Genomic DNA, 10,302 nt, shown 5'->3' on the forward strand with positions numbered 1-10,302 from the left:
GGGGGCGGATAACAGGTCCAGGCTCAGATGCCTTGTGAACACTCAATAAAGATGAGTTCTAAGTGTGGTCACCAGCTTTGGCCCCTTGGTGACAGCGGCCTGGCGACAGCAAGCCAAGGACAGTGAAGAATGGAAATTGGTGAGCACAGCCACTCCTTTAGGAGCTATGGCCGCACTGGAGTGGAGACTATCAGCATCAGGGCTAAGGGAGCAGGGTGATAGACTTCTAAGATATGAAAGACATGACCGCAGATAATTGATGGGGAGAAGTAAGAATGATAACAGCAAACGTATAGGCCCTTACTTCTACCAGTCGCTATTCTACAAGTCTTAAACCCAAGCCACCCCATTTCACAGATGGGGAAACTGAGTCACCAGGCAACTGAGTAACATACCCAAGATCTCTGCTGATGAGTCGCAGAGCTGTCACCTGGTCTTAAGTGAGCCGGCTCGGGAGCAAGCAGCTCAGTGGTCAAGGGAGGTGGAAGGGGATAGAGGTCAAGGTGTGGTGTGTGAAGAACGCTTGAAGGGATTTGTCAGGTAAGGAGTAAAAGTCCTGCCTAGTGACTCTTGGAGAACAGGTTCCATTCAGCCCCCTCAAAGCTGGCAACCCTGGATCAGGACACACACACACACACACATTTTGATCAGTACAGGAAGGTCAGACTGACCTACAGAATGCTGCCTAGGAGAGGTTGAACTGATGAGCTGAAGCTGGAGAGAGAATGAAATGCACACCGCAGGGATTGATGGGTAAGGGCTGGGCAGAGGAGCCACAGGTGGGCTGAGAACCAAAGAGGAGTATGGTGGAGTGATGGCTGGAAGGATGGAAGGTAGGGGGCAGAGAAGCATCCTCTGTTCTTTCAGCTGCTTCAGTGTCTCCAGCTCCTCCCTCATTAAAGCTGCCCACCTGACATGGCCTTCAGTCATGCCATTGTCCTTCTCCAAGAATCTCATGGCAAGGACGTCCACTTTTACCACTCCTACAGGAGATCCAATGAGAAAAGAAAATGAAATAAAGCTGTACAGTTTGGAACGGAAGAAGGGAAAGTATCCTCATTCATAGCTGGCATGATTATCTACGTTGATCATTCCAGAGAATCAACAAAAAAAGCTACTACAACTAATAAGTGAGTTTAGCAAGATTGTAGGACTCGAGTGATATACAAAAACCCATTATATTTTATAATAAATGGAACTTGAAATATATAGTTCTAAAGCTGTGCAATACTTAGACATACATTTAACAAATATATGTGAGATCTATAGACTAAAAACTATAGAGCACTGAAGAAAGACATCAACCAAGACTTAAACAGATGATAAGGTACCCAAAGTCTCAGTATTGTTTAAATGTCAGCTCTCCCAAAATGGTCTATAAGCTCAACTCAATACCAATGAAAACCTCAGAATTTTAAATAGAAATCAATATGCGAATTCTATAATTTATATGGAAAAGCAAAAGAATTGTAATAACCGAAAGAACTTTGGTGGAGTAAGCCAGGGGCTGAAAATACAAATGAAACCAACAGACACGACTAGTGGCTGCTGGAAAGACCCAGATCAAAGCAAACAAAGCTTATCAATGCCCCACTTGGTGAGGATGCAGATCCATTGCTGTTCAGTCGATTCCCACGCCTAGAGAACCTACAGGACGGAGGAGAACTGCCCCAGAGGGTTTCCAAAGCTGTCGCCTCTTTCTCCCGTGGTGGGTTCACACTCCCAGGTAAGGATTGAGCACTTAACCGTTGCACCAACTTTGAGGATGGCAGAGCAACTGGAGTTCCCACACTGGTGGGAAAGCAAACGCATACAGCCTATTTGGAAGATAATTTGTTGGTTTCATACAAAATTAAACACATTTATCAGATGATGCAGCAATGCCAGATTTAGGCATTTACCCAAGAGAAATGCAAACTTACACTCACAGGCTTGTTAAAAAAAAAAGTTGCCATTGAGTTGATTTGATTTCCACTTGTTTCAGGGTAGAGCAGTAGAGTGTTTCCAATAGCTGGAATTGTTTAGAAGTACATCACCAGGACTTAGAAACTGCCAAATGTGCTGACTGCCAGGGCCACCCAGGGACTCCTCCTTCCCATGCCTGCACACGGGCGTTTACACAGGCTTGGCTGATATTGTCAACACAAACTGTGTGCAACCCAGACATCCTTCCAAGGGTGAGTGTGCACACAAGGTGTGGGGCATCCATCTAGCTCAGAACTCTTCAGCAATACAAAGGTATGGCCTGCCTGACACATGACAACAAGGTGAGTCTCTTTCCAGTGGGTTGGAAAGACCAACCCCTGGAGGAGATCACACTTGGTCAAGTAGCCGGGCATTGAACCCCGAGACGCGCTGTGAGTTGGAACCGACTGGAGGACACTTCACAACAAGTGAAGGAAGCCAGACTCAAACAAGGACAATGGTATTTAGATGATGTTCTGGAAAAGGGAAACCGGCAGGGCCAGGAAAGAAGTCCGTGGTTGCCAGAGAAGGCAGGGGAGGGTTAGGAATGGACAGCTGGACCAGAGAGGATTTTCTGAGATGGTGAATTGGGTCTAAATCTTGATCATGAGGGTTTGTCAAAACTCATAGAACTCCTTCGTGAAAGGAGGGATGTTACTGGATGCACATTATACCTCAATAAACATGGCAATAAAATCCTACCGTGGCTCTTGGGTTCCCATTGGGCTGATAATAAATTGTTTACCTGCCTTTCAGGGCCTTTCTAACTTGGCTAACCCTGAGCAGCCAACCTGATTTCCCACCCACCTTAAGTCTTTCCTCACTGCCCCATCAATTTCCAGGCTTCTCGGCCTCTTTGCAAGCTGTGTCCGTCCCCTCTATCTGTCATCTGCCCCTCCAAGCCCCCTAACCCCCCACTCAACCCCGAACCCTAGGTCCTCACGGAACTCTGCTCCTTCTAGAATTGTTTGCCCCTCTCTCCAAGTGCTCACAGGTGTCTGGGTGGCATTCTGACATCACGTTCCCGAGTACAGCGGGAAGCTTTAGTCACCACACATGTGGTCTGGCAGAAGGGAGCCAATATCTCTAATGAATACAGATGCCAAAATCTTCAATAGAACACTAGCCAACAGATTCAATGGAGCATCAACCACCCTCCCACACACACACACAATATATTGCAATTAAGTGGGATTTATGCTAAATATACAAGAATGGTTTACTATTAGAAAGGCAATCAATGTAATTCATCACATACTAAAAGAGAACCATATGATTATATCAATGAATTGAGAAAAAACATTGAACAAAATTCAACATCCATTCCTGATAAAAACACTCCACAAAATAGGTCTAGAAGGGAAATTTCTTAACATAATAAAATCCATATGTGTGAAACCAGTAGTCTGCATCTTACTTAATGGAGAGAAATTAAAATCATTTCCTCCTTGAACCAGAACTAGGCAAGGTCGCCCTTTATCACCACTTTCATTTAATATAGTTCTGGAAGTTTCAGCTAAGCCATAAGACATCATATAAATAAAAATTTCTTTATTTGCAAATGACATAATCTTATATATAAAAGACCCCAGAGAGTCAATTAAATAATCACTTGAACAAATTGAAAAATTTAGGAGTGTAGCAGGCTATAAGGTCAACACATACAAATCAGTTGGATTCTTGTATATTAAAGATAATAATACCTAAACAGATATTAAAAGAGCAATACAATTTATAATAACCATACAAAAGATAAATAAGGATAAATCTTACTAGAGAAAAGACTCAGAGAAAATACAGAGAAAACTACAAAATACGCCTTCAAGAAACTGAGAAGAACTTATACAATGGAGCAAGTTATCATGTTCCTGGATAGGCAGATTGAATATTGTGAACATGTCAGTATTACCAAAAATTACTTTACAAATACAATACAATTCCCATCCAAATCCCATCACAATTTTTTAAAGAAATGGAAAAATTAATTACCAACTTTATATAGAAAGGAAGGAAACAGGATAAATAGACACTATTAAAAAATAAAAACAATATAGGAAGTCTTTCATTCCCAGATCTTAAAACCTACTATGTAGCCATGGCAATCAAAACAGCCTGGTATTGGTACAGTGATAGATATGAAGACTAATGGATTACAATTAAAAACCCAGAGATACCACCAAGTACCTATAGGCATCTAATTTTTAATAAAGAAAAAAAACACATTAACTGGGCAAGAGACAGCCTTTTCAACAAATGGTACTAGAAAACTGGATCTTCACCTGCAAAAGACTGAAACAAGACCCATACCTCACACTATGTACAAAAACAAACTCAAGAGAGACTAAAGACCTATATATAAATCATACTATTACTAAGATCAACAATGAAAAAATAGGGACAAACATAAAGACCCTAACACAGTAGAACCCCGGTACTCGACCGCATCAGTACTCGACATAATCAGATTTCGGCGTTAAATGTCAAGAAAATATTGCATCGGAGCTCAAACAAAACATTGGAATCCAAACTGACACACATGATTTTTGTAAACAAAAGCAGTTCTTGTTTCCGTCACTGGGCGCTAGTTGGCATTGTGAGTACGTGTTGTTTAAACCTTTGCAGCTGTGTTCCAAGCGTTTTGCTATAATTTTTTTAGTTTTTGTGGCTTTTTGTATGGTTTTAGATTTAAAAAATGGGTCCTAAGGGGGTTTTAAAAAAAGAATCATCATGATAAGAACTTGTTAACCGTATATTGTTGGTGATAATTTAGTAAACCCTTTTAGAAAACAGTTAAGGAAGTGCCAACAGCAGACCACCTAAGACAGATTTCTTTCTTTTTTTCTTTTTGAGAAAGTCAGCCAGGTCCTAGTGAAAAAAGGCAAAGAAGGAGAAAACTCCTGAAAAGCAGCAAGCGTTGATTTTATGGAAGGGGATTCCCCTTCCAAACAAGGACTCTTTCCATCCCTCCTCTCCACAACTGTGTCCACAGATGCAGATCCTCATCAATCTCAAGGTATGGGTCATACTGTAGTTGTTAAAAACTTGTTTAATGTTGTTTTTCTTATTTAAATTATATTATTTAACTCTGAACTTATTTACTTTGAAAATTCTGTGTAATGTTTTGTTTAAAAAGGCAAGATTAGGGTAAAGACCTGGTGATTCAGAATGGATTCATCCATTTTCAGTTATTTCTTATGGGAAAACTTTATTCGGAATTCAACTACATCGCATCTGGATGCTCCTTCTAGAACGGATTAGCGTCGCCGTCTGGGGTTCTACTGTACAAGGCAGAAACACACTACCAAACATAATGAAAATATCTACACTGTAGAAGGCAAAATAAAGAACTGGGACCTACTAAAGAAAGGACATTTATGCAAATGAACAGTTTTACCGAAAGAGTCAACAGAGAACCCACAGATTGGGAAAAAATATCCAGTAGTAATAAATCAGATAAAGGCTAATTTCCCAAATCTATAGAAATCGACATCTTGACAAGAATAATACAAATAATCCACTAAGAAAATGAGCACAAAATGTGATTAGATAATTTATCAAAGACGACATACATACAGCCAACAACAACTTGGAGAAATGTTCGCGATCATTAGCAATGAGAGAAATACAAATTAAAACAACATTGAAATATCACCTCACACCGACACTTTTGGCAAGATTCAATAAAACAACATAACAAATGCTGGAGAGGATGTGGAGAGGTAAGAACGCTTTCACATCGCTGGGGAGACTGTAGAATTGTACCAGCATTATGGAAATTAGAATAGCACTTCCTTCAACAAATACAAATCCAACTCTCAAGACCCAGCCATCTCTCTACTGGATATGTACCCTAAGGAAATTAAGACTATAACACAGACAGACATAGGTACACCTATGCTCATTGAAGGCATTTCCACAATAGCAAAAACATGTAAACAACAACAAAAACCCAAACATAGAGGAATAAACAAGCCTCTGGTACATTCAAACTAGAATTTTATGCACCCATAAAAAACACTGATACTGTTTTACACACAGCAAGACATGGACAAAACCAGAGACCACTATGTTTAGCAAAGTCAGGCAATCTTACAAAGATACGTATTTAATATCACCATTGTTATAATGAAAAACAGAAAAAGCAATGGGGTTGATACGCCAGGAGACAAGACTTTGATGACCCCAAAGAGGCCAGGGACTGGGGGGGGGAGGAGGGGGGGACAGGGAGAGGGGAGGCATGGGGTGGAGACACACACACAAAAAGGAGGGTTTAACACAAGGATAATAATGAAATTAAAATTGCTTCATGAAAACACACGCACAAAACTCTCCCGACCCTTCCCCCTCTGACCTACATACTGGCCTGAACGGCTGCGAGAGGAGGAAAGGTTGTCTAGAAAAACCGATGGCGACATAGGTGCAAATATGCCTGATCCAATCATCGAAGTATGGATGGTCATAAGAGTTGGAAGAGCCCCCAATCACATGATCTTTTAACAAATAAAACGAAAATAATGCGTGTACAAATGGTAATTGTACATGGTAATGTATGTACAAATATGCTTGATACAAGTGATGTATGGATTGTAATAAGAGCGTATGAGCCCCTAATAAAATGATCTTTTAATAAATAAAAAAAAAGAAACTAATGATGGCAATGTATTTACAAATATGTTTGATACAATCGATGTCTAGATTGTAATAAGGGCTGTAAGAGCCCCCAATAAAATGATCTTTTAATAAATAAGTAAATAAGAAACTAATGATGGCAACATATGGACAAATAGGCCTGGTACAACTGATGTATGGAGGCCCGCCCTCCGCCTACCTTGCCCTCGTAGGAGCGCTCGGCGGCGCTCACCGACAGCGCCTGGATCAGCAGCAGCAGCAGCAGCGGCACCAGGAAGCCCGTGGCCGGAACGGCCACCACGATGCTGCGCGCAGGTTAAGGAGCCGCGCCGTCCTCGCACCCGGCCCGCAGCCACCCACCGGCCTCCGCCTGCGCCTCCACGGCCCGCGCGCCCGCCCATCCGGTCCCCGGTCCGCCTCGCCCTCATCTCCCCCACCTCCCCGGCCCCACCCAGTCCCACAAGGGTCCTGCCCAGGGGCTCTTCTCCCAGGCCCCGCCCACTACTGACCCCGCCCCTGGGACACCTCTCTTGGTCCCGCCCCCGTCTCACAGGTCTCCAGGTCCCTGGCAGATACGCGACAGCCTTGTCCATGGAGAAGGGCAGGTGGGTCGTGTGCACCAGGTAGACTAGGCAGGTGACCAGCACAGCACCCGAGTAGAGGCAGAGGGACAGCAGGAGGAGCATGAAGAGGCGGAAGTTGCGGTGACCGATGCAATTATTGACCCACTTGCAATGGTGGTCAAAGTCCTGGCGGAGAGAGAGAAAGGAGACCAGACCCGGAGGACCATCCAATGCCCCCACTCCCCCCAAAGTAAACCCGCTGCCTCTTGACTTGCTCAGCGACCATACAGGACAGAACAGAACGGCCCCACTGGGATCCCATGGCTGAAATCTTTCTGGAAGCGACTGCCACATCGGCCTGCGGTCCCGCCGGTGGTGCGTTCGAACCCAAGCTCTCTTGGTCAACAGCCAAGCTCTTTAACCATCAGTGCTCCTAGACTAGCTACATCAACTCTGCCCAGGTCCCCACCTACCGGCTCCCACCACCAAGAGGGAAACTGAGGCTGCCAATTTCCTAGGTAGAGCTTGGTTAGGGGTCCCGTGGCTCACAAGATCGGCTTTTAAAAAAACATTTCCACCGTTTTATTGGCATATAATTCACATAGCATACAATTCAATAGTTCAACCGCATCCAGAAGAGTTGTAGAGCAATGTCATTTTTGTACTCATTGTTCTTAGCTCCCCGTCTCCCCGGCTGTGCCCTGAGGAACTATTAATCCAATTACTGTGGATTTCATATATAGAAAAACACAAATTTTGAAAACTAACAATAACTAAAACAGATGAAAACCTCAATTGAAAAGCAAACAGAAAATATTAAAAACTAGAACAAATTTTAAATGGATCAAAGGGAGGTCAAGTGAGAGAAGGTGTTGAGTTTTAACCTAACTGCACCTGCAATAATCCACTTTCCAATGCCCTCAGCATAATACCAAGGCTATTCACATCCCTGGTCTGTGGTCATAGGGAATTCACTAGCGGTTTAAACCACATGTATTTCCCCTTGTTGTTTTTTTACCTAAGAGGACTTTAAAATGGGTCAAAAGGGAGATCAGATGATAAGATATTACATTTTAACCTAACTAACCTGCCATCGTCGACTTTACAAGGCTCTCTGTCTGATAACAGAGCTATTCATGTCCCTGGACTATGGCCAGAGGGGATTCACCAGAGGCTTGATCCAAGTAGGGACCTTCAGAATGGATTTGGTGCTTCCACTGTCATCTAGCGCCTTCTGCAAACCAGGTGTTTACAATATAAACCCTGACACCATTCCTTCCTTTGGATTTGGAGGCAAGCTTGTCTGGCTTCTATGAGCAACAGCTGGCTGTAACTCTGCGCAGATTAGAGGGGAGGATAACACAGCCAACCTCCCAGGGTGGTAAGGCCAGTGAGATAGTGCACTTATAAACTTTTGAGGACTATGACACAGAGACCCTCCAACCTGGACCTCAGAGGACAGGCGGCCATGGTCCCTGAAGGGCCTTGGGTATCAATAGTTAGGGAGCCTGTGGGCCAGTATAGATGTGGGTGCCCCTGTGGGCAAGGCCAGCCTTCCAGGACATGTGCACAGATGACCCAGCGCAGCTGTGTATCACTGCCGCCCTGGCCTCTAGCAGTCCCTAGATGATTCCACAGCCTCCCGGGACTCCTGAGCTGGCTGGGGAGTGTTGGGCAGGAGAGGGGCTGCTCACCTCCACACAGACATTGCACCAGGGGCAGTGGTAGGTTCGGGGCGGGCGGTGGAAGCAGCACTTTCTGCACCACTGAAGGCGGAAGGCTCGTTGGTTCACCCATACCACATGCACCATCAAGGGGCCCTGATCGTCAGAGCCTGGAGGGAGGACAGGGTTGGGGAGAAGTGGGGGGAGTTATCCACTGGCCACCAAGGAGACAGGACAGCCACACAAGCAACACCACAGGGCACAGGAAGCGTGGGGAGGAGGTGGGCAGCGTAATCTCTAGCTCCGCTGAGTAAGGCAGCCCTGCTCAGAAGGTGGCAGGCAGAGGGAGGCGGCCTCTGGGCCCTCTGCTGCTTTGAGAAGTGGGCAGGCTCGGGGACAGAACAGAGGGTGGCTGCACAGAACTGCCTCCCCCATCCCCAGTAGCCTCTCCAAAGCAGCTATGGAAATTCCAGCATGCTTCTCTCCCCCTCCTCAGTGGCTTGGGGAATGACATGCCAGGAGCAGGGCTGGAACCGCAGGATGAGAGGTGGAGTGGCCGGAGGCCCAGGCCCGGAGGGGGGAGGAATGGTCCCTGCCAGGCCCCGCCTCCCAGGGCACCTAGGCCTCACCTCGATGCAAGATGCCAGGGTCTGAGAAGTTGAGTGAAACCAGACTGAAGAAAGTGAGGACAAAGAGGAAGCCCGTGAAGATGGGAAAGGTCCACTGGCCATCCTGCACCAGACACCTGCAACTGAGACCAGAGCCCGGCTCAGCCCTGATCTAGGGCCGCCAAGATCCCCCCTGATCCCCGAAAACCCACAGAAGACCAGCTCTCCATTCCCAGTCCGGCAGCAGATCGCTCGATAGAGGCCCCACGGAAAGTCACCCTTCTTAAGAGCCCTCTGCAGCTTCCCACATGGTACAACCGTCCCCACCTGGGGGCCTTTGCATAGTCTGTGCCCACTGCCCAGAATACACCCCCTCTGTGGCCTCTACCCTTACCCTCCGCCCCTTTCCTTTCCATAAGAAACCTGCCACAGCTGTGCTCAGACTCACGGGAATGCGAAGAAGAGGCCGCTGAGGAGAAGCAGCAGCATTACATTGAAGGCGGCAAACAGGCTCGGGACGATCCAGGGGAGTGGGGGCTGTGGTGGGGGTAGGGGCTCCTTCAAGAGCAGCATCACTGGGCTTCCCAGGCCCCCCCGGGAGACCAGGGCCACTCCAGGACTCCTCCCCCCCTGCTGGCTCCCAGAGCCCCATGGTCACAGCACCTCAGAAGCCACAGGCCAGGGGGAAGGACAGGAGGCCCAGTGTGATGTCATAGAAGCTGAGGAACATGGGGTGGGGTAGGGCTCGGTAGAACATTCTGGTCTGTTCTGGCTCCTTCCAGAGCCTTCCCTTCCAGCAGCAGCAGGCCTCCCCCTCTTCCGTGTGTTGGGCTCTGTGAGGCTCTGCCTCTGTGTGGGTAACTTTCTGGAGTA

At 46.2% G+C, this 10,302-nt stretch overlaps 1 protein-coding gene across 1 annotated transcript in view; it reads right to left on the reverse strand.

Moving 5' to 3' along the window:
* The window catches only part of ZDHHC19 (zinc finger DHHC-type palmitoyltransferase 19), a 148,348-nt gene extending 138,346 nt beyond the window's left edge, over positions 1 to 10,002 (reverse strand). Inside the window, exons 1-5 of the mRNA XM_013007147.1 lie at positions 9,878 to 10,002; positions 9,451 to 9,572; positions 8,852 to 8,991; positions 7,171 to 7,343; positions 6,794 to 6,899 (exon numbers count right to left, since the gene is read on the reverse strand). Coding sequence (XP_012862601.1) covers positions 6,794 to 6,899; positions 7,171 to 7,343; positions 8,852 to 8,991; positions 9,451 to 9,572; positions 9,878 to 10,002 — 666 coding nt within the window. The remainder of the gene's footprint in view (positions 1 to 6,793; positions 6,900 to 7,170; positions 7,344 to 8,851; positions 8,992 to 9,450; positions 9,573 to 9,877) is intronic.
* Between the last annotated feature and the right edge of the window lie 300 nt (positions 10,003 to 10,302).

Source organism: Echinops telfairi, unplaced genomic scaffold (genome assembly GCF_000313985.2).
Source record: "Echinops telfairi isolate 266 unplaced genomic scaffold, ASM31398v2 ScPeMD7_17;HRSCAF=63, whole genome shotgun sequence".
Classification (NCBI taxonomy): domain Eukaryota; kingdom Metazoa; phylum Chordata; class Mammalia; order Afrosoricida; family Tenrecidae; genus Echinops; species Echinops telfairi.